At 46.4% G+C, this 26,967-nt stretch overlaps 1 protein-coding gene across 1 annotated transcript in view; it reads right to left on the minus strand.

Annotated features, from left to right (window-relative positions):
- CLIC6 (chloride intracellular channel 6) overlaps window positions 1–26,967 on the minus strand; it is a 46,382-nt gene continuing 19,415 nt past the window's right edge. The window contains exons 3-7 of the mRNA XM_011950055.1: window positions 9,019–9,128; window positions 8,320–8,445; window positions 7,579–7,685; window positions 6,840–7,021; window positions 1–163 (exon numbers count right to left, since the gene is read on the minus strand). Coding sequence (XP_011805445.1) covers window positions 2–163; window positions 6,840–7,021; window positions 7,579–7,685; window positions 8,320–8,445; window positions 9,019–9,128 — 687 coding nt within the window. The 3' untranslated portion in view covers window position 1. The remainder of the gene's footprint in view (window positions 164–6,839; window positions 7,022–7,578; window positions 7,686–8,319; window positions 8,446–9,018; window positions 9,129–26,967) is intronic.

A 26,967-nucleotide genomic window follows, 5' to 3' on the forward strand; every position in this document is an offset into this window, starting at 1 on the left:
TTCATTTCATTCTTTTTGCAACATCTGAATATGCGTGTTCAATCTCTTGATCAGCTGGACACGTATTTGTGAACTCATCTCTAGCATAAGCATTATTCAAGTATCTCCAGATGCCAGTCATTTCAGAAGGAAATTCAAAATCTCTGTACTTCTTGGCCACAATCTGAAAATGAAGAGAAAATCATCAGTAAAGGGGAAACTTACTAAGGCAGGCTCCCAAGTCAGACAGTCCATTCTTTTGAGGCATGTAATACATTCTTTCCCAGCTCCCCATGTCATCCTATAGTCATCCGGGCTACGCACCACGGCATTTTGACTTGCATAGGGCCGTCTTGGGTGTGGGGAGGGCTCTAAAGGTCCTGGACTCACTACAGTGGCTGCACATAGTCCCCACCAGTTTGTCACAGACGGGCCTTGGGATCCGCTGGCACGAGTATGCTCTGGACTCTGGTGGATTTCTCCTTGTTTAGAGAAGAAAAACAGGCTCTCAATGTTTTTTTCCTTGCCTGTTATTTTCTTTCCACATGTAGTGCTACTGTGTTATTAGGTGCTTTGTGAATAAAGATGCATGTTGGATCTGCCATTTAAATGGTGCCCTCTCTTCTTCCTACTTGCTGAACCTCACTTCCTGCAGTCCCAAACATCTGTGCATTTTATTGCTCCTGAATGCCATCATGCTGCCACTAAGAGCATCGTCTGATTGCGGGGCCCACCTGTGCGGAGGATAGATTCATGAACAAAGCAGATGCAAATCCCTACCCTCATGGGGACGGTGGGTGTAAGGAAAAAGCAGTCGAGAGACAGCATCACGAGAAACACAGCGGCGTGAGATGCTTCCTCTAGCAAGAGGGGTGCAGCTGGGGAATTAGTCAGAAAGACGTGCAGGACACTGGGGACTGTGCCGGTTTGCTAGGGTTGCCATAATAAAGTAACACATACTGGGAGGCTTAGAACAACGGAAGTTTACTGGCTCCTAGTTCTGGTGGCCAGAAGTCCAAGATCAGGGTATCAGCAGGGCCATGCATCCTCTGAAGGCATTAGGGAAGGATCCTTCTCCACTTCTGGCAGTGCCTTGGCTGTGCGAGCCTAACTCCATCTTCACACGGCCTTCTCCCTGTGTCTCTGTTTCCAAATTTTCCTGGTTTGCAAGGATACTGGCCATCCTGGATTAGGTCCATCTCACTTCAGTATGACTTTATTTTAACTAATTACATCTGCAAAGACCCTATTTTTAAATAAGGTCACATTCTGAGCTACTGGGGGTTAGGATATCAACACAGGAATTGGGAGGAGGGCACGATTCAACTCAAAGTAGACACCCAGAGCCACAAAGGCCAGTTCGGCTTCACTGCCTCCCATCCCACTGGTTCCCCGGATGTCTGCATGATGCAGGTGTGGGATTAACAAGATCTTTGGGACTTACTGCGCAGACTTTGGAGGACGGCAGTCATTGATGCAATGTGACAGCAAAGAAGGACCATATCATTTTCAAAGAGCCTCCTAAATTGTTTGACACCTCTTCCTTGAATGCCAACTTCTTGATACTCATGTTAAGAAGTCCGCTTTTCTTTTGTTTGTATGCACCTGGTTTTTCTTTGCCCATATTTTTGTTTTAACTTTCCTGTGTACATTGTTTAAGGCCATGCCTCTGAATGTGTCACTGAACTTGGTTTTCTGTCTTTCCTCTGTACGCATGTGTATGTCCCCCTTTCTGGTCATTTAAAAGGTTTATGGTCACGTTAACTCTCCAGTGGTTTCCTATATAACTTTAAATATATAGGAATTCTGTATTTCTTGATTTATCAAGTTTGTTTTGTTTTCTGTTTTTTTTGAGACAGTCTTGCTCTGTCGCCCAGGCTGGAGTACAGTGGAGGATCTCAGCTCACTGCAACCTCCGCCTCCCACATTCAAGCGATTCTCCTGCCTCAGCCTCCCAAGTAGCTGGGATTGCAGGTATGCACCACCATACCCAGCTAATTTTTGTCTTTTTAGTAGAGACAGGGTTTCACTACTTTGTCCAAGCTGGTCTTGAACTCCTGGCCTCAAGTGATCCACCCGCCTCAGCCTCCCAAAGTGCTGGGATTACAGGTGTGAGCCACTGCACCCGGCCTTCATTTTAGATGCTGCATGTTAACTCGTGGTGATGACAGATGAGGGGATTTATGTATCTATGATTCTTTCCATTTCTTCTCCCTTATCCTCCTTCCAATGGTGGTAACAACATAGTTTATTATATTCTGACTCTATTCTGTCCCTATAATTCCCACTGCTGTTTGGTCTTAGAACTAGTTTCAGATTTAAAGGGGTTCTCTGTTTAGTGCCTGTTATTTCATTTCACATACCTTCTCTGTTTCTGGATTCTTACTTTGATTATGATTTTATTATTTCATCATAGAGCAATTTTATGCTTTTTAAAAAAGAGACCAGAGGTCTAGGTAAAAACGGTAATTGCCTAGATATAAAATTCTTACCTCACACATCCTTTCCCTTAATTCTCTGTAGATGTTAAACCACAATTTTCTGATTTGTAATGGGTTCATGAAGACATCTGGGGCCAGTCTGAATTTCTTCCCTATTTCGGTGGCTTTACTCGATTTCATTCTTTTTATTTTTATTACTGTTATTGTTATTACACTATTATTGCTGTTTAGGTGCCAAAAAGGGTTGTTTTTTATTCTCAAAGCTCAGCAATGTATAAAGTATGTCTCAGTGTGTTGATCTTTCTGGCGCTATGTTTAACATGGCATGTCATTTAAACTAAAGATTCAGGTCATCCTTTAGAGCAAAGTCATTTCCTCCTTGAACACTCCCTTTTTTTTTTTTTTTCCTTTTCCTTTTCTGTTCTCTTGTTCCTGGTTATGTATACCTGGGATCTCTCTAATCACCTTTTTTCTTCTTCCCCATTTGATTTCAGATGATTTTCTCAGGCTTGTCTTCCAAATCACTGACAGCAAGGCTACAAACACATACCACATACCACAACCAACTCTACAAGGTGTGTGCGAATGTCAGAGGAAATCAATTTCAGCCATGTCTTTGTCCGTGTCTTAATGCTTCTAACGGGACTTTTATTTCTGCAGTTCTTTTATTTGTCTTTACTTTTCTTCTTGAGCTCTGCCAGCCTGATTGCCATCCCCTTTGTGATAGTGTATTTTTCAACATCTTGTGTCTTGTCTTCGGGTTTTTTCTCAAAAAGCCCATATTCTCTCTCATTTCTTTGAGGCTGTGGAAAAGTTTCTGTATGGCATGTTCTTTGATGTGCTGGAGGAGCAGTTCTTGATCGTATATGTATTTCCCATTTGCCTTTTTTCTGTTTTTGTTTCTTGTCTTTATTGTTCCTTCCCCCAACCCCCTCCTTTTCAATCAACTCTGTCTACACCAAGGTCTCACTGGCATTCTCTCTGGTATTGATCATCTTTGAATGAGGCAGATCTACTGGACCTATCATTTGTTTAAAAGCAGTGGGGAGGGCAAAGGGAGTGAGACAGGGCAGGTGGCCAGCCAGTTGGAATATTTGCTCCCAAGCACCTTCTCACCAACCACTGCTCTGCCCCAGAGAGACACATTAGAGTTGGGGTTAGGGTTAGCGTTAGGTTTAGGGTTAGGGTTAGGGCATCCTCCACTCTGAGGCTCACAGATTAGGCAGAAGGCCACTGTGGCTAAAAACGAAGCTTGGGCAATTCGTAATCTCTCTCTTGACTTCATTTATTTTCTCTGCTCAGCAGTCACAATGCAAAATGACACTTCCCTCCTTTCCTCCCACTTTACTTCCCCTCCAGACTGTTCCTCTGGATTGGTGGCTGGGTCACAGCCTAGAAAGATGGTGCCTCTGTATGGTTCTTCCTTCAATTCTGCCTCCCTAGAGCTCTCAGCTCAACAACGGTCTCTACCGGGAAGGTCCCTGCCGCCCTCCTGGCCCGCCTCATGCTCTAGTCCTCAAGCGAGGAAGTTTGAGTTGGGCATTTCAGGACTGTGTCCTTTACCTTTTGAGAAATCTGAACTTTGCTAATGATATGGAGAAACATGTAATGGTTCTGTGGCTCCTCCCGCTGAAAGAAGCTTCCCACTCTTTAAGTCGGTGATCTGTCATCCCTTTGTAGTTTTACAAAAGATGACGCTAATACCCTATTTTTATATTGTTTCTGCTGGGTTTCTGGCAGGGGAATAAATTATAAATCCCTTCACACTCTCGTCTTTTACCATAATTCCCTTAGATTGATTCTCATTTCCTTGCAGAAGTACTCCATCCTGGAAGATCATTAAGCTATTGGGTGTTGAGTGCTAAATGGCTTTGTAGATTTTGCTGCTGCTGGGTCTTATAGTGGAGCCATGAACTGTGATCTCACTGTAAAGCTTACCCTTTCTACTGAAATTTAAAATCATCTTTTCTCATGGGAGCTACACAAGGGGCCATGAATGCTCTGTGGCTGGGATATTTCTCCCCCTCTTCCTCAACTTTCATGTATTTCTGCAATGCTATGCTGGTCACAGCAGGGACTAAAAAGCATTGACCAAAAGGGACTCAGTCAAAACACAACTACGTAAATATCCTGTTGAAGGCAGCTCCCAAATTTGGCAGGTTTTGAGGGGTGGAGATGCTTTCATTAAATTTTGGATGTTCTTGGACTGGCAAAGCTATTGAAAAGACATCTGCCCAAGAGATCGGCAACCTCCTGAAGGCCTGCATTTCAACTCAGTAACCGCAAGCACAAAAAGGAAGGGAGAAAAAGGGAGCAACAGGGCCAGGACTGAGAGAAGAGGATAGAAAGAAGAAATGTAGGAAGACAAAGGCAAAAGAATGAAGCAGAGTCACCAGGCTGGCTGGGAGCCCACAGAAGCCTCAGCACCATAGACTGTATGAAGCTAACCTGTAACTTATTTATCTATTTATATATTTTTTGACAGAATCTTGCTCTGTTGCCCAGACTGGAGTGAGTGCTCACTGAAACCTCTGCCTCCTGGGGTCAAGTGATTCTCATGCCTCAGCCTCCCGAATGCATGGGACTACAGGTGCACACCTCCACACCTGGCTAATTTTTTAATGTTTTGTAGAGATGAGGTTTCGTCATGTTGGCCAGACTGGTCTCAAATTCCTGGTCTCAAGTCATCTGCCCATCTTGGCCTCCTAAAGTGCTGGGATTACACGCATGAGCCACTGCGCCTGGCTGCAAACTTATAATTTCTAAATGCTAACTAAATGGGTTATTAGAACACGCAGTCCATGACTTATTTTTCCCAGTGTTTCTCCCATCTCCCCTACCCTTATACCAACCATCTGGCTCTGGCCCTGGCAGGATTTTAATCATTAAAATGCCCCAGAGCCAGGCATGGGCTTCTTCCTGAGGTATCTGGAGCTGCTAAGGGCCAAGGACATAGCAGTCTCATCATAACGATCACATTCAACTTCTTTAAGTGATAGAGCGGCTGGGAGGGCTGCTTTGCTGAGAAACACCAACAGCTAGGGAGTCCGAGTGTGGGGATATCTGCTTGGAGCTCCAGGGGTCACTCTCGGAAGCAATGGATCGGGGACTTACATTTCGTGTGTGTGTGTGTGTGTGTGTGTGTGTTTTGAGATGGAGTCTTACTCTGTCGCCCAGGCTGGAGTTCAGTGGCGTGATCTCAGCTCACCACAACGTCTGTCTCCCAGGTTCCAGCAATTCTGCTTCAGTCCCCCAGGTAGCTGGGAGTACAGGCGCCCACCACCACACCCGGCTAATCTTTTGTATTTTTAGTAGAGACGGGGTTTCACCATGTTAGCCAAGATGGTCTCGATCTCCTGACCTCGTGATCCGCCCGCCTTGGCCTCCCAAAGTGCTGGGATTACAGGCGTGAGCTGCCACGCCCGGCCTGGGGACTCACATTTCTAAAAAGCTCCTCAGATAGCTTGCATGCGTACTAACGTTGGAGAACCACTGGTCTGGGAGGTCTTTAAGCCCTAGTAATACATGACTCATGGCTCTTAAATCATGTTCAGCTACTATATGCGAAGGCAGGGCACCAAATATGGCAGAGACTCAGCCAAAAGCTGCCAGGTGCTCCCTGGTTGTTGAGGGTCCGTGCTTTTTTTTTTAAATAAATAAGTAATTAATAACCTAATTGTTTTTAGAGATGGTGTCTCACTCTGTCACCCAGACCAGAGTGCAATGCCACCTCCTTAACTCGCTGCAGCCTCAAGTTCCTGGACTCAAGTGATCCTCCAGCCTCAGCCTCCCATGTAGCTGGGACTACAGATACACGCCACCATGGCCGGCTAATTTTTTAAAAATTATTTTTTGTATAAATGGGGTCTTGTTATGTTGCCCAGGCTGGTCTTGAACTCCTGGCCTCTAGCGATCCTCCCACCTGAGCCTCCCAAATCATTGGGATTACAGGCCACTGCACCTGGCCAAGGATCACTGTTAAGAGCTAACAGGACACTCCTGTCATGCCTAGAAAGGGCCATGTAGAGCCCTACAGTCACACCAACAGTTGACTGAGTTCACATTTTAACAGCCCCAGATTCCACACTCCTCATCTCTAATTCTCAATTGCTAATGCCAGGTATAATCGATGAAATTCCTCAGGCTGCTTTCACATAACCTCTCTTTAGGCTGCGTGAGTCAGGCTGAGAGAGAAGCAGAAGGTGGAGCCACGTTCCCAGGCACTTCCCGAGAACACCCCAAGCCCATCATCTGTGTGTACGAAAGCTGGGGTTCGGCTGTCCTGAACAGAACTAGCGTTTTTAATCCAAGTGTCCACATTTCAGACTGTTTAAATGTCTGGCCCAAACACAAATAAAAACAAAATAAAACAAAGCCCAGTTCGTGTACTCAGCACATGTGTCAGGAGAGAAGACGAACCTTAATAATATGGAGCTTGGGTAAGAGGTTGCAGTCAGCCAGCGTCAGCTCGTCCCCATCCAGAAACTTCCTTCCAGAAACAGCGGCATCCTCCGTGCTGTAGGCATCTATTTCATCAGGCAGAGGGCTATTTAAGTAATTATCCAGTTTCCTCAGGGCCTTCAGCAGGTTCTTTTCATAAACTAAAACAGGAAGGCAAGAAATCACAAAGAGAGGTCTTGCAAGTGTGTGTCACTTTTCACCAGCTGTGATGGAGTTTGCTTCCCTTCCTCGCTGAGACGTGGCCAACCAGCAACGGGTGCTGGGAAGGCAGGAGGTGGATGCAGAATATCTGAATAAAGGGCTCACTCCTCCCTGGAAAATCACACTGCTGCTGTCTACACAATATTGCTACTTCTAGAAGTCATTTATTTATTCAAAACTATTTATGGAAAGCCTGTGGGGAGGCGTGGACTGGCAGAAACATCATTGAACACGATTCCCGTGGTGTGGCCGGAACACCTGGGTGGTGACTACTTTCCCTGAAAATGTTGTTTTCTGGGTTCCCAGCCTCAAAAGAAGCATTCCATCTCTTGAAGCCCACGTGCAGATTCAAAGTTGGAGGAGCTTTTTCTGTATCTGCAGACTCACTTCTCTACCCACCGGGACATAGATGAGAACGCCCCAGGAGTGCAGGAGCCGCCGTGTTAAGGCTCGAGTCCGTGTTGAAACAGAAAACAGGAGGATGGGAGGTACTCACTCTCGTTTGCATCCTTCTTTGTGTTTTTTATAAACGCTGAGAATTTGGCGAACACGTCGTTTCCGGCCGAATTAGACTCGGGATGCTGGGTCCCCAGCTTGGGATACCTTGAAAAGTTCAAGATTGAAGGATCACAGACAAGCGATGTTCTAGTTAAGATAATACTATACAATGGAGAAAAACAGCTTTCTCTGGGTATAAAAATGAAAAGCTTTCCTTCAATGTTTTCCTGACCCTTTTCCTCTCGAAAGTTGGGAAGTCACACCATCTAGGAGAATGGCACTGGACGGAGAGGTTTGGACTGTGGTTGCTGTTGATTCCTGGCAGTGGCCAGTCCTGGGACACAAGAACACACCTGACCTTGCTGGTCTCAGGTCCCTCCCTAGTAAAATGAAGGGGATGGACTAGAAATAGCTCCCCTGAGGTCCAACAATCCATGATACTTCTTCCTAACACATACCCCATAGCTTCCAGCAGGGTGTCTAGGATACAGCCAACCACCCACCCTGGACCCATATTCTCCCTCTTCCTGCCATCAAACCCGGATTGCCAAGCTGCAGGTGCAGCACAATGAAGCCCAGGCCCCTGAACTGTAATCTGGTTACACCAGGGGTATAATGAAGGAAGTGAGCTCTGTGGGCTGCAGAAAACCACACACACACACTGCCCAGAGCTTTAGAAGTGACTACTAGTGGGGGAAAGTGACAATCAAGCTACAAACACCAGTTTTCTGAGGCCTACCTCGGGGGAGCTAATTTCTCCTCTAGGAACTCCTCGATCTTGTTCACATCCGTCTTGACTTCACCATCAAAAGTCATAAAAGGAGGGTTTGTTCCGGGAGCCAGGTTCTGCAGGTCTGCGGGTTTCCTAGGTGGGAGGAAACAGCAGAGTTTATGGGCCGCCGCGAGAATCTGGACTCATTTCCAGGGCTTAGCCGTGTCCTCCCCAGTTTAAGAGAAGCAACTCTTGAGAACTGCAAAGTAGAGGGTGGGTTTACGAAAATCTCTTGCTGGCATGAAAGTAAAGGCACTCATTAACAAATGATGGGCTTGTTGATGTGCCCCTTTGTGAATACGGAGCACAAACGGGCACATCAACAAACGGAGGTGAAAAAGTTAACTCTCCCCACTGTTACCAGCCAGGAATGGTGCTCAGACAGGCTTGGGAGAGTCACAGCTGACCAGCAACTGGGGGAGCAGGTTCTTCACGGCACCCCCAACTCCTACTCCTTCCTGACTCCAGCCCAGCCGACCCTGTCATGACTCTGCTTGGCCCAAACGTGGGCTTCAGTTCAGACTGCAACTGAGGATGGACGTGCCCATGCAGCACTGTGGGCCTCAGGTCTCAGAGTGTGTGTGTGTGTGTGTGTGTGTGTGTGTGTGTGTGTGTGTGTAGGGAACTAGGTACAGTTATTTCAGTAAGGCAGACGCCTTGTCTTACCTTTTCAGGTCCACTGTGGTCACGTTAAATATAACGCCTTTCAGCCAGAGAATCATGAAGAGGCGCTGAGAAAATGGGCAATTTCCGATACTCTCACCATCATAACCAGCCTACAAGTGGAGAAGGAGATTTCCATCTGAGCTAGTCTCACAATTATACATGCCGACACCACAACGTGCACATGCAAAATCATTGCAGGTTGATATGAATGATCATGACACTGTGAATATCCTCCTGAGGCCATTTACCAGCCTCAACGTGGAGTTGGAGGTGAATGTAGGGGATGGGGGAGAGGATACCACACACACACACGCACACACACACCCCACACACTCACGCACACACGCATGCACACACGCACACACGTGCACACACACCCAAGCATGCACACACACGTACACACACGCATGCGCACACACGCACATGCACATGCACGCACACACACCACACATGCACACACATGTGCACACGCCCACACATGCACGCACACACATGCACACGCACGCGCGCACACGCACGCACATACACATGCACACGCACACGTATGCACTACACTGAGCATTTTCTTTCTTCCTTCCCCACCACCTCACCACTTCCTGCCACACTGGGCCTCTGAGCTGAGGAGCAGCAGTAGGAATTCCCTTCATCACCAAAGGTGAAAAAGAAAGACACGCCCTTTCCCTCCCTCTCTCTCTCCATCCTCTCCAAGGATCAAATATTCTTAGCAGCTTTGGTATAATAGCTAAAACCTGGAAACAACCCAGATGCTATCAAGAGTAGACTATGTGTATCAGGTTAGTATATCTATGCCTTGAGATACTACACCACAATGGAAAAGAATTAGCTATTATACAAGCAACCGTGCATCTCACACACATAATGTTGAGAGAAAGACACCAGACTCAAAAGCGTCCTGCATGATTCAGGGTAGGTAAAGGTCAAACTTGTCTACGATGGTGGAAGTCAGAACAGCAGCTGTCCCTGGAAGATACTATTGTCTCGGAAAGACAGAAGGAAAAAGCCTTCTGGGTGGTGGCAACGTTGTTCTATGTCTTGATCTGCATGGTGGCTACGCGGGTGTATTTGAGTGATAAAAGTCCTAAGATTTGGGTACTTTACTATATATAAGTGATGTGGTTTGTATATTTGTGCCAGCCCCAATCTCATGTTGAATTGTAATCCCCAGTATTGGAGGTAGGGTCTGGCAGGAGGTGACTGAGTCAGCGGGGTGGATTTCTCATGAACGTCTTAGCACCATCCCCTTCCTGTTGCCGTTTCGATAGTGAGTGAGTTCTTGCAAGACTGAGCTGTTTAAAAGCATGTGGCACTTCCCCCTCCCTTTTGCTCCTGCTCAGGCCATGTGACGTGTCTCCTCCCCCTTCGCCTTCCTCCAGGATTGTGAGCCTTGTGAGGCTGCCCCCAGCAGCTGAGCAGATGCCAGCACCAGGCTTCCTATAAAGCCTGCAGACTTTGAGCCAGCTGAACCTCTTTTCTTTATAAATTACCCAGTCCCAGGTATCTTTACAGCAATGCGCAAACAGCTTAACGCAATAAGTTTCACATAAATACAAAAGCAAAGAATGTTAACTTGCTAATTTAAAAGATATACAGAGTTCGATTCAGTGGGTCCTGCTGCATGGGGCCCAGGAATGTGAATTTTTAACACATTCTTCCAAAGTGACATAATGCTGGTGGTCAGAAACCATGCTGTGAGTTGAACCTTAGTCCAGTCTTGGGCAAGAGATAAGGCTGGTGCCACCAGCAGTATTGTCAATGTGTAAGACAAAATGATGTGAACCCCCAATTAGAGGATCCATTGATAAGAAGACTTGCAGGGCTTTCCAGGTGATAAATACAGCTCCATAAACACGAGTTAATAGACGACCTTACTGCATATGAAGGGGCACCAATAGACCCAGATTACTGAATTCAGAGTCCCTAAGCTCTGGGCCTGTGCATCACATCCCCTCCAACTCTCCCCTCCCCAAGCCAGCATTCATTTCCTCTCTGCCTATTAGAGGGGAGGGTCTGAGAATCTCCCCAGCGGTCTTGAAGTTGCTGGGAGCCTGAAGGGTGGAAGGTGGACAGTTACGACACATACATCCAAGTGGTCACAACGACTCCCTGCAGATGGGCCCTGAAAAGCACCCGCTTGTCCACCTGAGGCTGTTCCCCACCTTGGGGTCCCACCACCCCATGGCCATTTTGAAGGCCACCCCCATCTCCTCCTCACTCCCTGTTCTGGAGCAAGGGGAAGTGCAGAGCTGAATTAGAGAAAACTCCCAGTGGCTGATGACCTGGGAACCCTCTTAAATCGTGGAACTTTCTTAACTTGTGTAGGTTTGAGCACAGTCAAGCGAAGCAAAGGTGGAGCAGGGAGACGAAAGTGCAAGGACACATGTTTTGGCCAGTCCCAACTTGCTCTGTAGCTTGTAAACCTCTTATTTTTATAGTAGTTACACGAAGCACAGCAAAGTCTAAAATAAGTTTTGCAAAGTAGGGCAACTGTGTGAGTTTTTTCTCCCATCTCTCTAACCTTTGGAATCCTCTTATAACTCACTGTGTATGTGGCAAGTCTCTCCTGAGGGTGTGTGTCCCATTCTAGTGAAGAGCATCTTGTTCAAGTGCCCCTTGACAAAGCTCTGCCTCTGGAATGGGCCCGTCTTGCAGTGGCCTCTTTTCACCGTGGCATCTGCAGGATAATTATATCGCACGGGGCTCTCCGCCTGCTCGGCCTCTGGTCTCAAACTCAAGTCAGTGATTTCCCTTGAAATTTTTATTCTTGCTATTTCCTGAACCGTGGCAGCTACTTCTTTAGGGAGAATAAAGCCGGTAGGAGCAATAAATTTTTCAAAAAATAAAAACCGCCTTCGTCATCCAACTCAGTAAAAAGTTAAACTTCTTAACAGGCCCCTTCTCGGATCTGCCACTGGGACGGAACATCTGGCCGGAAAGATGATGGGACAATATCTGTTCGGCCACAGCTTAAGACATGGAAGAAAGTTGCAATTACACATTTCCCCCTTTGGGACCTTAAAACTGAATTTTCCCAACCCAACATGGCTAGTGAACCGAAGGCTGTTAGGCATTTTAGAATTAGCCAGCAGCGGTGACTGCCAATAAAACAGAATTTACATATCCAGTGTTGCCTCATCGCAAATTGCTCTAAAAAATTCCTTTCTGTCTCAGTCTGTTGTAAATGAGGGGGTTACGGGAACATGGTGGGAGTGACTGGGATGCCTTGCTGCCTAATTTTATTACTTTAATGTGCTTCAGTGCCTGGATGTGCCAGCAAAAATAAAGGCGAAGATATGCCATCTCCATTGCCCATTATTGAGCAATAATGGGAGAGGATGGCCTTGGTCATATTCATTAGCCAGACAAGATGATGGGATAAAGACATACATTCCGAGGGAATAACTGACACTGTCGCCATAATTGGGACATTTTATCACACACAGTTTTCTTTTCCCCCAGCGCTGATAATTCTCTCAGGCTAAGTGCACTCTGGGCTAAAATTTCTCAGCAGGATTCTCAGCTTACGAAGGAAATTTTTGTACATATACATTTCTGATCAAATCAAATTAAGCAGATTGAGAACGTAGAGTGTTTTTTGTTTCCAGCAAAGACTTAGGTGCTTGGATAACCCAGAATTGCATGTTTGCCTTTCAAATTCAACTTTGTTGAGTTCCTCAACAAAGGTAATTCTCAAAAGAAAGAAACGGTGGCTCCAATGCCTCTGATGCCACATTCTGAGAAATTCTGTTGGCCTGGGATACCAGCCTCAGCATCTGAGAACCTGGGGACGCTGTTGGATCCTGGCCTTGCGAACCTCCCTGTCTCAGGGCTCCCCACCAAGGCCTGAGTTGTGCGGGTCCAAATGGCACCACAAGGTCACCAGTTCCTCCTCACCACACGCCCTCTCTAAATTACAGACTCCCCTGCTGGCTCCTTTCATACTTACTCCACCCAAATTTAGATAAAAGGCCTTTTTCTTAATTCCCTCTTTTTGTTCAGCCAAATTGCCTCTCCAGGGGTCTGGAGTTACATGTACAGGGCACCACCCACACAGCCACCTTCCACTAGAAAATCCCTGCCCCACCGCTGCCTTCCAAGGACCAAACAAACGACTGGTATCCTGGCATAGACCTGACGGGGTGATGACTCCCCAAGACATTCTTGGCTGCTCCTCAGCACCCCACACTCTCCTTCTCACCACAGCAGGCCACCTCCTCTCACCTTCTTGATTCTACCATCTTTCTATAAAATTCTGTGTGAGATTACATGGTAAACACGTTCCATCAAGTAAGCACTTTTCTGTACTGTGCCCAAATATAACGAAAAACAATTTGGAAGCAGTGGAGAGAAGATCAATAAAGAGGCCACAAAGCGGTAATATTTTAATTGGTTATTTTCTGATAACTGGTTTTCAACCAAGGAGGCAGGACATGCATCCTGTGTGCAAGGAAGGATGCTGGTCCCTGCAGAAAACCGGGAGAAAGATGTGGCGTCTCGTGGAGGGATCTGGGAGCAAGCGGCTGATTTGGATCCATTGCAGGATGTGGAGAGTGAGTGATAATGGGCCGCTCCATCCCAGCATGCCAGGGGGACTTCAGGCTGAATAAAAACAGTAGGTGACCAGAGGAGGCCAGAGTCAGAGACAGAGTGAGGTGTGGGAGGCCAGAGAGTCGTCCTCAGAGGGGAACAAAGGGGCCAGAAGACCCAGCCAGGGCTCTCTCTGTTGGCAACTGAACCAAACTGACGAAAAGCCAGAGAGAAAGAGTTAAGGCAGATCAGATGGGAGGTGACTCCCTCCTCCCAGTCCCACCCACACACTTCCCTGAATCCCTTCCCGGTCCTTTGCTGGATGCCCAGTGGCCTTACACGCTTTGAGCACTGGCAGTCAAACATGCACTTCGTGGCCAAGCAGCAAGATCTTGGCCTTCAGGCCACACAGCCAGCCCTCCCCACCTCCCCTGTGCCTGTCCTGCCCATGGAGGCCAGGTATCAGTCCCTGAAGCACAGGAAACTTCACTGCATGTACAACTGACGCTTGGGGGTTGACGTACAGGATTGATGAACACCCCTTGTGGAATGTGTGAGTTGTAAACTCAACCCAGGAGAGCCTGAGGGATATTACCATCGGCATCTGGCATGGGGAATGGTGGGTGCTTGTGAAAGGGACACGCGGGAGCCCTGGCTGCTCGCCACACCCCCAGCCTGCACCCCCACGCCCCTGCATGGAGGCCTGACATTTGGATCAAGACAGGACCCAGAGATTGTCCCATCCCCTGCAGACGGTCTTGGGACACGGGCAGGGTTCAGCCCTATTGGGTCTTCTATTGCTTCCACGAGGAAATAGGTGGGGGAGCTGGGGTCTCTCTGCCCCTTTCTCTGGGGGTGTCTGGAGTCAGCAGCCCCTCATCTTCGGTCATCAGGGTGTTCCTAGTGCACAGGAAATGCTCACAAAATGACAGGGGCCTGAATCCAGTGACTCCCATGCACCTGGAGCCAGGTCCCCCATAGAAAGTGCCTTACAGCTCCTCCCCCTCACAGCTCCTCCCTGCTCATTCTTTGCTGGGCCAAAGTCCATGAACTTTTTCCCTTCCAGAAGTTCACAAATTCTCACTACTAAGAGATCACCCACTGAGAGTCATATCTATAGGAGGAGGAGAAGAGGAGGTGGGAGAGAAAGTGAGAGGGCCTGCGTCACCCACAGCAAGTCCACCAGGCTGCCTTCTGTGCCCAGCTCCCAGTCTGATGGTTATCACTTAAAATGCAATATTTAAATTGAACTGAGACCTCTTGATTTTGAATAGCTCTGTAAATTTAAAAAAATGATGAGACTCTCCATTTGCCTGATGAGTTGAAATTTCCCTTTTCAGGCAACATCAGGTTTCTCCAAGGCAACATGGTGGATGGGAGTGGGTGTTGGTGTTGGAGCCAGGGAGAGCCGTGTGAACCTCGGCCCCCCACTTACTAATTGTGTGGCTTCAGGCGATTCATTTGTTCTCCCTGAGCCTCAGTTTCTCCCTTTTTTAAAAAAAATAGGGATACATGCACCTACATCGTGCGAGATCTGTGTGTGATACACTGGAATACCTGGGCGCCCAATAAAGGTAGCTATTATTGTCATTATCATCATCAACATCATCATCATTACTCTCCCAAACTTGAACACACCAGAGCAGACAATTATGGAGTGCAGGGTACCTTTTAACAAGCTTCAATTAGTGAGATTTTTATGCCAAATTGTGCAGTCCTTAAAGAACCACCGATTTTTTTTCTTCTAAAGTAACACATCCTATACCTACTCCAAGTGAAAATTAGGAACTTAAGTCCCTTTCTAAATTGCAAAGCAAACAGATCTTCAGCCAGGAGACAAAAAGGCAAAAATCCCTGGCCAGGCATTCGTGTCTGGGAGCCAGACAAACCTCTTGTAAAAGGTCTAGAGAAGGGCACACCTGGACGGCTGAGCATACCTTGACCCGTGGCGGAGTGGGCAAGCTCCCAGAGAACCGCTTCCTTTTCCAGAAATGACACCACAGTCCTCCGTAGCGGTGAAAAGGCTCACACCGCAGTCATCTGTAGTGGTTAAAAGGCTAAGGATTTTTCTGACTTTTGGGGTGACGAAAGCCCGAGCAGTGTGTGACTGACTTTTTTCTACCATCCCCTCGAAGAGAGGGAATTCCATGGAATGGGAGGGGAACACAGCCGCTCCCCATCACAACTTGAAGTTCAATGCCTTGGGAATGCAGAAGCAGGTGAAGAAGGGTTATAAGGATACAGGAGTTCCAAAGAAATTATTTAGGCAGATAGTGAGGTAAGGAAGTCCTCACTAAGGTTTTCCTTTTAATAAAAAGCAGCCTCTAACTCCCTTCCTCCCTTCCTCCCTTCCTTCCTTCCTTCCTTCCTTCCTTCCTTCCTTCCTTCCTTCCTTCCTTCCTTTCTCTCTCTCTCTCTCTCTCTCTCTCTCTCTCTTTCTTTCTTTCTTTCTTTCATACATAGTCTCACTGTGTCGCCCAGGCTGGAGTGCAGCGGCGCAATCTCCACTCACTGCAAGCTCCACCTCCCGGGTTCACACCATTCTCCTGCCTCAGCCTCCCGAGTAGCTGGGATCATAGGTGCCCACCACCACAGCTGGCTAATTTTTTGTATTTTTAGTAAAGACGGAGTTTCACCGTGTTAGCCAGGATGGTCTCAAATCTCCTGACCTCGTGATCCACCCTCCTTGACCTCCCGAAGTGCTGGGATTACAGGCGTGAGCCACAGCGCCCGGCCTAAACCTCCATCCTTAACCTCACTTTACATGTGTCTGTGTCCTTGATTTCCTTGGCATGAGGCAACGAACCTCAGGTATCACCCCAGAGGAACGATGCTGCTTCAATAACAAGATGCAGGAGGAACAAACTAGCCCATTCCTTTGCGGAACAGGAATTAAGGAAAATATCCTCCAAAAAGCAACAATTTCTAAGGTGACTTTAAAAACAGATAATAGGCCTGGTGCGGTGGCTCACACCTGTAATCCCAGCACTTTGGGGAGGCCGAGGTGGGCAGATTGCTTGAGCTCAAGAGTTCAAGACTAGCCTGGGTAACATGGTGAAAGCCTGTCTCTACCAAAAATTTAAAAAAGAATTAGCCAGGTATGGTGGCATGCGCCTGTAGTTCCAGTTCCTTATGGAGCTGAGGTGGGAGAATCGCCTGAGCCCAGGAGGTCGAAGCTACAGTGAGCCGAGATTTCCCCACTGCACTCCAGCCTGGGTGTCAGAGGGAGACCCTGTCTCAAAAACAAAACGAAACGTCACAGCTACCATTCACTGACTACCTACTCTGACTTCAGGTAAGGTTCTAAATCATTTATGGATGTCATTGAATTTAATCCTCTCAAAATCATGTAAGACATATCCTATTATTCCTCCCGTTTTATAAACAAGGAAACTGAACTTCAGAGATGCTAAATAACCTGGCCAAAGATACAAATAGATTTCAAAGAATAAAGTAAACTATCTCCCTCTCCTCTCTCCATTCAGTGGCCCCAGTGTCTTTCCTGGTGCCCAAGATGGAAACTGGACTCTTCCCTACCCTTTACCTGACCATCAGTCTCTCGCTCAGCACAGCATTTCTGCTTTTGAAGCCACTGTTGGCCGGGTCTCAGAGCCTCGAGCCTGGGGGGTCTCTCTGGCTGGAATTCCTAACCCTCTGATCTTTCCCGTATCCTGGACAAGGTTAACCCTGATAAGATGCTATTTTCCTTAGGTCATTCTGCTGGAATGTTATTAAAATGCAAATTGGAATCACAGTGCTCCCAGGCAGTGTGACCATTGGCAAGTCACCTGACCTTCTAGTGTCTGTCTGTCTTCATGTACAATGAAAGTATGATAGTGCCTACCTCTTAGTGCCGGGTAAGAATTAAATGAGATGGTACATATACAACGCCTAGAACAATGCCTGACACAACACTTAGGAACCTTGGATAATCTGCTCTCCTTCCTTCCTTCCGTCCTGCCTTCCATCTGTCTTTCTCTTTCCTTCCTTCCTTCCTTCCTTTCTTCCTCTTTCCTTCCTGCCTCCCTTCTTTCTCTTTCTTTTCTTCCCTCCTTTCCTTCTTCCTTCCATCCCTTTCTTTTCATTCCCTCCTTCCTTCCTTCCTCCCTTCTGTCTCTTTCCTTTCTTCATTCCATCCCTTTCCTTCCCTTCCTTCCTTCCTTCCTCCTTCATTCCTTTTGTCTCTTTCCTTCCTTCCTTCTGTCCTTCCTTCCCTCCTTCCTTTAGCACCCAATTGGTTACTGATTGTTTCCTGTAGGTGACATTCCTTCAGAGCAGGACAGTGTCAGCCTCCCTACAGAACAAGTGCTAATGCCTCCTTGTGGCCTGGCCCATGTGAATTTTCTTCCCATTCCCCATGGAAGCACAGGGCCAGGACCACGGAAGGTACCCCATAAAAACTCACATCATGGAGCAAATGACCACTGTCCTCACAGGTCTATGAGACTCCTTATCACAGGCAGCTCCTATAGAGACAGTGAAACCCTGTCCTCACAGGCCTGTGAGAGTCATCATCACAGTGAGCTCCTACAGAGATAGTGAAACCCTGTCCTCACGGGCCTGTGAGATTCTTCATCACAGTGAACTCCTACAGAGACAGTGAAACCCTGTCTTCACAGGCCTGTGAGATTCCTCATCACAGTGAACTCCTATAGAGACAGCAAAACCCTGTCCTAACAGGCCAACGAGATTCCTTATCACAGGCAACTCCTACAGAGATAGTAAAACCACTCCTCCTGAAGGAGAGCCTCAGCAGGCCCCGCAGTTCTCCTGGCCTCACCTATCCCCAAATGTCTCCTCAGCCTGCCTGTCCAGGGCTCCTTTCCCCACCCGCCCAAAATGACAATCACTGCGTGACCAGCTCACCCTGGTTTGCCCAGGAGTGTCCTGATTTTAAAACTGAAAATCCCACCATCTCCCCCTAAGTCCTGGGCAAGCTGGGATTATTGTCTTCCCAGATAAAAGCCTTATTTTTAGATGGGGAAATACCACTGTTGATGTTTTCATCACCAAGAAGCAAGCCTTTGCTCCTCGGTAATGAAAACACCGGCACAGCTGCATCCATCAGAATTGATGGTTAACACTTTGAATGCTGAGGAGGTGGGACCCAAGATAGGGAAATACCAGCTGCTGGGAAGAGAAAGGAAGGGGAGGGGAGGGGACCAGATGAACAGGGCTGAGGTCTGTCAGTGTTCAGGGAGGAGATGGGAATTTAAGACAAGTTTAACAAACTCCCCAAGTCTATGGAGAAACAGCTAGTACAGGGACGGCCTTTCCCCTCCTAGCTTTGGCCACCTTTGGAAAAGTCTGCTGCTCAGCTCAACTAGAGATGCAGTTAAAATCAGTGGTGTAGCTCAGGTGGCAAACCTACACCAGAATTGTGACAGACACTCCAGACCAAAGAGCACAACCCAACTGGGCCAGACACCAGGCCCTCCTCATTTCTGAATCTCTAAATCACTCTCCACAAAGGCTGAAATTTCTCTTTGATTCCCTGTACTGTCCCTGGATTAAAGAGAAAAGCAGGAATCTCTGTCCAAGTCCAATCAGGAGACCCTGTAGGCATCCCCAACCCATCCGCAGCCGGTAAGAAACGAGTGCCCTGTGTACCCGAATGGGTGTCGCGTCCCAGGAATTTAGAGATCAAAAGATCAGTATCGATTCACACATGCCACCTTGGAACTTAGCCCCCAATTCTCATTCTAAAAGGGAGATACATAATTACATGCATTTCTCAAAATAATACGCCTGAGGTCATAAGAAGATCGCAGATTCCAGTTCTTTTACAAATGTGATTATGAGCAAAATAATAATGGTCATGATGATAATGATAGCAACTAACACACATGGAGCATGTGCTCTGTACTACTCATGGTTCTGAGCACTTGCATCAGCTCAGATTTAATCCTAGCAACAACCGTATCAGATGTAGGTACTACTACTATCTCCATTTAAGAAAACCAACACCCAGAGAGGTAGAGAAACTTGTCCAAGGTCACAAAGCAGGATTTGAACCCAGGCAGTCAGCTGGGATCCATTCTCTCATTCCCACCCTGGACAAATGGAGGGGACCCCAGGGCCAGCAGGGTCCTTCCTCAGAGTGATGGGAGTTGGCTTGTTTATTTGCTTGTTTGTTTTACCCAGCTTTGCTTTGTAAGGTTTGGAATTTATGGTGATAAGAGAACACACATCAGAAGCAGGTGGAAAGTGCAGAGTACGAACAGTGGTTAGGACAGAAAATGGAGGTAGGTTGAGGTTATAAAACATGCATGTCCTGTGTGCTTGGGGTATTGGAGAGAAAACATTCAGCAGGCCTGGTGGACAACTTTGGTGGCTAGATGGGCCAGGGATCAGGGTGTCTCTAGTCATGCATACATATTCTGTCTCCTCTGTAGGAAACTTTTGCTACAACTCCAGATGACAATGGGTTTGATGTTGCATTCCCCCACTCAACACCTAGAGTGCAAAAGGTCCTTCTGCCTGATTAACAACAGGCCTCATCCTCCATTCTCATGCCCTTGGCCAACCTGGTGGGGCGGACATCCACCTGCAGAAACCAGGGAGTCCTGCGAAGCCTGCACCTGGGCAAACAATTCCACCTTTTCTTCCAACAGGGCAGGCAGGTCCATGAATATCCTTGGAAAATTTCATCGAATCTGCTTTAATCCAGGCCACCACAGCCCCAGGTAGCATATTCCATGTTGTTTAGCCAAAATAATTTGGGTCTGGAATTTTTTAAGGCAGGTAAAACCAATTTCTGCCTTCGTCGTAAATAGCTTTCAATAAAAGCACCCAGAGAGCATAGCACACTAGGTAAGGCCACTTCCTAACTTAGGAAAGGGACTTTTCAGACTTGCTCTTCTCATTTCAGAGTCTGAAAAGACACTGGTTAGGGTCAACAGGGCAATCCCCAAAGCAGCCAAGGAAATAACCACAAACTGACTTTCCAAATAGGTCAACCCTTGACCACACTCTCTCTGGCCACGGCCTGGAATGACCATGACAGAATGTGAGAGAACAAGCTCTGGGTCATTTACTGGTGCAGTAGGAAGAATAATGGCAAAGATGTCCATGTCCTAGTTCACAGCATCTGTGAATGCATTACCTTGCGTGGCAAAAATGATTTTGCAAATGATATCAAGGTTATAGATTTTGAGATGGGGAGATTATCCTGGATTATTAGGCAAACCCAGTCTCATCACATGAGCCCTTGAAAGTGAGAACCTTTCCCAGCCGTGGTCAGGAAAGGTTTGATTAGGGAAGAAGGGTTGGAGCAATGAAATATGGCTGGAGTAAAGATGGAGGATGGGGCCATGAGCCAAGACATGCAGGCAGCCTCTAGAAGCTGGGGAGGTGAGGACCTGGATTATCTCCTAGAGCCTCCAGAAAGAAATGCAGTGCCTTGATTTTAGTTCAGAGAGACCCATCTCAAGTTTCTGATCAACAGAACCGTGAGTTAATAACTTGGAGTTATTCAAAGCCACCAAGCTTGTGGTAATTTGTTATGGCAATGATAGGAAACGAATACAGCTGGATTTCTGCATGGGAATCCTCAACATTTCCCCACAACAGTTCAGCAGGTCAACTACTAATCAACATGCAGAGCGAGGAGACCCTGAAGCAGGTAGTACTTAGCCTATTTCAGAAACTTCCTGCATAGAGTCACTGTGCTCATTTTCCAAAGACTTGTATGATGGCCATGGGTACCATGGAGAAAAAGTGAGAATCCCTGCACTGAACCTCTAACAACCAAGGTGCATTTGTCCATTCTCACATTGCTACAAAGAACTACCAGAGATGGGGTAATTTATAAAGAAAACATGTTTAATTGGCTCATGACTCTGCAGCTATACAGGAAGCATGGCTGGGGAGGCCTCAGGAAACTTACAATCATGGCGGAAGGTGAAGGGGAAGCAGGCACGTCCTACATGGCTGGAGAAGGAGGAAGAGAGCAAATGGGGAGGTGCCACACAGTTTTAAACAACCAGATCTCAGCCTGGGCAACATGGTGAAACCTTGTCTCTACAAAAAAATACAAACAAAAAATAGCTGGGCACGGTGGCATGCGCCTGTGGTCTCAGCTTCTTGGAAAGCTGAGACTGGAGGATTGCTTGAGCCCAGGAGGTCAAGGCAGCAGTGAGCTGAGATCACACTGCTACACTACTGCACTTCAGCCTGGGCAACAGACGAGACCCTGTCTCGAAAACAAAAAAAAAGAGAAACAAAAAAAAAAAAACCAGATCCTGGCCGGGCGTGGTGGCTCACACCTATAATCCCAATACTTTGGGAGGCTGAGGCAGGCAGATCACAAGGTCTGGAGATCGAGACTATCCTGTTTAACATAGTTAAACGCTGTCTCTACTAAAAATACAAAAAATGAAAAAGAAAAATTAGCCAGGCATGGTGGCGGGCACCTATAGTCCCAGCTACTTGGGAGGCTGAGGCAGGAGAATGGTGCAAACCCAGGAGGTGGAGCTTGCAGTGAGCCTAGATCACGCCACTGCACTCCAGCCCAGCCTGGGTGACAGAGCAAAACTCCGTCAAAAAAAAAAAAAAAAAAAAATCTTATGACAACTCATTATGAAGAGAACAGCAAGGGGGAAGTTCTCCCCATGATCCAGTCACCTGTCATCAGGTCCCTCCTCCAGCATACTGGGAATCACAATTTGCCTTTAGATTTGGGCAGGGACACAGATCCAAACCCTGTCACAAGCCAAGACCCCAACTCCTCTATGTCGACTTGTGAACTACAGTAACTGTTTCGACCTGAACTGTAGGGAGGTCTGCTTGTTCCTTCACATCACCTTTGGGGCCACAGCTTCTAAGGGACAAGCTCCAAATGGAACTTTCTATTTGGATTCACATGGTTATTTTTTGCCAATTTTTCAACTTGGCAAGAGTGATTTGAGGTCCCTCTAGCCAAAAATCTAACAGGGCACAGATCTGGATCATCACCACAAGAAGATGAAGGGTCTACCCATGACATTTTGCCTTTTTAAATCTTGGTTCCTTACTATGGTTTTTAGAGCCTACCCTCAAACCTCAAGGTAGGGAAACAACTTCGGGAGGCCATTGGCGCCCCCTAGTGGTCAAAAGATGCACTCATTTATCGCCTTCTCTTTTACCGTCCATCCCTAATTAGGTTTTGTGGGAAAATGTTATAAGTTAGTTTTTTAACCCCTCGGGGGGACTAACCATCTAGATTTCCCTGGGACTCAGTGATTTCCTGTTACACAGGATTTTCAGTTTTAAAACCAGGAAAGTCCTGGAAAAACTAGGACAAGCTGGTCTTTCTAACCCCTGACAGACCTCTTAGACTTCAGGGAAGAATTACCGGAAGAAGGCAATGTCTTTTTGTCCAGGAACCTCAAACAGAATTAGGACCTGAACATTGTGCTTTTAAAAATACATCTTGATTTGAGGTCAGCAGCTAGATGGTGCATACTTTGCCTGAAAACAGCAATTTAAGATTGGTAAATTATTTCTCGACTCTCATTAAAGAACAAGGGGTGGGGCTGGGGAGGAAGTCCAGTGGTGGGAGAGTAGGGTCACCCCATACGCTGGAAAAGCAGACCAAGAAAAAGAAATTCTAATTCTCTCTAAAAGTGTTCAGACTCAGCCTTCTCAACTGGTTCAGAATTCCCCAGCTCTTCTGCAAAGTTATTTAGAAACGCGTAGCTCCCTGGAGGTGGGGGTCCGGGCAGGCACCTGCCTTCTCTTCATCTTTCCTTATAATGTTTGTAAGTTTTAAAGAGGCCAAAGGCTTAGAGCAATCTATTAACAAAGAAAAAGTCCAGTCCTTCAAACATACTCAGGTCAGTTTCAATGACCAATATATGAAAGTTCTCTGCAGCTGGGAGCTTGGAATTGTATAGTACTTTTTGTTTACACTGAAACTAGTGAGTAAATAGAAATATCTTAAGGGTTCTTAAGGGAATTATTATGAGATCACGTTTAGAGCCAGTATGGATTTTAGAATGCTTCCTTTTAAAAGACGCCAGAAATCAGAGACTTTACAGTCAGGTAGTTAGCAGGTGATCATCTATGTGTCATGATTTGTGAGATCTGGGAGAATACACCTGTCTAAAAATGCCTCCACCAGCCTTTCATGAAAGCCTGAATCACAGAGGATTGTCTAGAGAAAAGCCACAGTCTGTCAAGGTACATATGTGGTTGTCTGCCCTCAGGCCAAACTAAAAGGGGACACAAGCTCCAGTGACCTCTGACCTCCCCATGAGTTGACACTCTCTGTCCATTTCCTTACACACAAAGTAAAGGTGTTCGTTTTCATAACTTTTCTATACCTTCTCATCGATGACACCTTCCCAGAGGTGGCTGAAGAAGTGGCACAGCTAGATGAGCCTCTTGTCTTAATAAATTACATTTTGTAAAGACATGCCTGTCAGATCTCTTTCTAAAAAGTTTGAGGCAGTTTTGAGACACTGTCTTAATTACTACAGCTGCTCATTGTTGCCATAACGTATCCTAGTATTCAAATGTTAAAATTAAATCACCTGTAATGCTGAAAAAATGGCAACCTAAGATACTAAAAAGATGTGGATTGCTAAATTAAAGTTATCAATAGATCTCATTGAAAAGTTTTGCTTCATTTTAAAGGGCAAATAGAACAAGAGCCACCTCTAGTCAGTTACGTCATCAGTTTATCCTGCAGTTGCCTTCCTTAATGGAACAATTTCAACAGAAAAAGCAAACAAATAAACGGCTCTCAACACAAACAAAATTGCTTGTAAAGGAGCGAGGCAATTGCACACTGTGCTGTAGGAGCCAATGCCAGATCAATAGTACAGTGGCACGGTATTTTTCATTTAAATGCAAATTTAGTAAACCTTGCCCTATCTCCTCATGTTTAAGAAACCTAATCTGTATCAACCTGCTAGTTTTCCCCCTGACACTCCCTTTTTTTTTTTCCTGGCCACAGAGATTTAAAGGAAAGCCTGTATTACTAAACCAAAACTACGGGTTTCACAAGCTTTACACTTAAGCCAGCCTGACATTTTGCATTGGTGAAAGGAGACAAAAGAATCAACCAGGAGTGCATAAAAATCATATTATGTATTAAACCGGAAAACTTTGCTTTAAGCTTCTAAAGCAGGAAAATCAGGGTCAGAATCAAACAAACAAAAAAAAAAAACTGTGGCATTTAGGAAAATCACAAAATTTTATTAGAACTGTTAATATGTTCAGAGGAGTGACTTCTCCAGTTTTAAGTGTTAGATTTCAGTTTTGCATTTCCTTGTAGCCTCTGAATCTTTACAAGTTAAAGGGTTCCCAGTTCACAAAAAATTTGTTTGCTAAACTTGAAAGTTCTTTGTCAGCAAGCAAAGACATACAATACCTCCCCGTAGAAGTCAGCAATTTAAAGAGAGAGCTTTAGGATACCTCAGACATTATGGAATTATCTGGAAACTTTACCTTCCCCCATTTTCCACTGTGAGTGACTACAACTATATTGTATGGCCTGGTTTGACCCACACAAGAGGAAGGCCATGGCCCAAGACCAAAGGGGATCAGCTACTCTCCAAACAAGGAGAAACCCAGCCTGGTTGGCCAAGGCTAACACTCTGGGCTTTATTATAAGGAATTCTTTTCTGTGCCGCATGTTTTCTTTGGGGGGGTGGGCATATATTATAACTCCCTTTCCACCCTCACCCTGGGGAAAAGAAAAGGAGGGGGCACCTATACTATTTCAGGATTCCCTAACCCTGACCCAGCCTGAAATCAGCCTCATGTAATTGTCCACAAACCAATTGAGGAGAAGATATTCAAAGGCTCCTGTTTTCAAAGGGGGCAGTTATGCTCAGTGACCAGGAAACCAATGTCCCTAACTGGCTGCAGATTACATGGTGAACACAGCAACCCAGTGTCAGGGTGATGAGTCACTTCATCTGCCACATGCAGACAAACCCACCTACACCACACAAAGGAGAGGCTGGGATTTTCCAAATAAGTTCATGTGTCACCCCAAAATCCCATCTAGGCAAGTTCGGTGACTTAAGATATTGCCATATTTCAGTCCTGTGTTAAGCGGTAAAGCAAAGTAAGGCTTTAGAAAACTGGAATTCGAAAAGCAGGCAATAAGATGTTGTTCTCTACAGTGAATAACTTGCAAATATTTTACAATAAGGTGCCAGCAGGCAATTAAACTGGAAAAGATATGTGCTTTGTATTTCGAGAAGAAAATGTCTTGTGACCATAACCTGGCTGTGCTGTGGGGTGACAGCACTGGCCTACAGGCTGATCCTGCACACCTGGATATCCAGGCAGCGCTGTGCCCTCACCCCCTCTGAGCTGTGAGCCGGACCAGAGAAAGACGCCCACTCACCCCACCGTCACCCATCAAGAGGTCTGTCCTTTGTCAGGGAATATACAAGGGTCTGGACATTCCTGCCGGAAGTTCCAAACAAGTTCCTGTGATCCAACTATGAGAAACAGACTCAGAAAATAAAGAAAGTCTTTTCCAAGAATAAAGAAGAAGAAACTTGTCTAGCCTCAAGACTAGAGAGCTAGAGTCAGAATGGCTCCTAAAAGGAAAGAAGAATCTGTTCAGATAAGACAGTGTGAAGCAAGAAGTATAATTTCACGCTGTGTTGGGGTGAATCAAAGATCATAAAGCGTTTAGGGAAATATCAGAGAGCCAGCAAAGACATGGAGTTGTCTGAAAGCTTCTGCCAAACCTAAGAAGGTGGATGGAAAAGAAAAATCTTTGGCAGCCGCAGTCCCCAGAGAAGGCCCCAGCCTGACATTGCACAGCGTCTCAGGGTGCATTTGTATTCCAGTCTGCACTGGGGAGTTTAGCGCCCCTGGAGCTATGTCAAGCAGTACCAATGGACACCAAATCCATCCAGCCCCAGATGGTTCTCAGGAAAAGAAAAAAAGCTTCAAATCCCCTAACACATCAAATGAGACACTTGTTAGAGCACCTTCCATATAAGAAAGTGAACTTGCAATGAGAATGAGCAGGACATAATAATAAACAATAATACCCCGAACGGTAGTGAGATGCAAGGCAGGTGCTTTGAAACAGACCGTGGAAGCCATCTCTGGTGTTGTTCTGCATGCACCTCCCAATTCCCAAAGGAAAAACATCATTCTTCATCCAAGTGCCTTCGAACACCAGATCATCTGACCTTCTCCGATGCCAACACGCACATGTGGGGTTGTGCTGAGCACTGACAACGTCTTCCTAAGAGTGAGTCTCACCACGACTGCTGGGGGTGTGGAAAACCAAAAGGGAGGTGCAGTGCCCCAGAAATCCATCTTCTTCTCTGCTCCACCCTCTCCCTGCATCTGAAACTGCAGTTCATGAGGAAGAAACAAGAGGGCTGTTGGCTTCAAAGATGCAAGTGTGCGCAGCGTCTTCCTCAGGCAAAGGAAGAATAAAGA

This window comes from Colobus angolensis, unplaced genomic scaffold (assembly GCF_000951035.1).
Source record: "Colobus angolensis palliatus isolate OR3802 unplaced genomic scaffold, Cang.pa_1.0 Scaffold300, whole genome shotgun sequence".
In the NCBI taxonomy this organism is placed as follows: Eukaryota; Metazoa; Chordata; class Mammalia; order Primates; family Cercopithecidae; genus Colobus; species Colobus angolensis.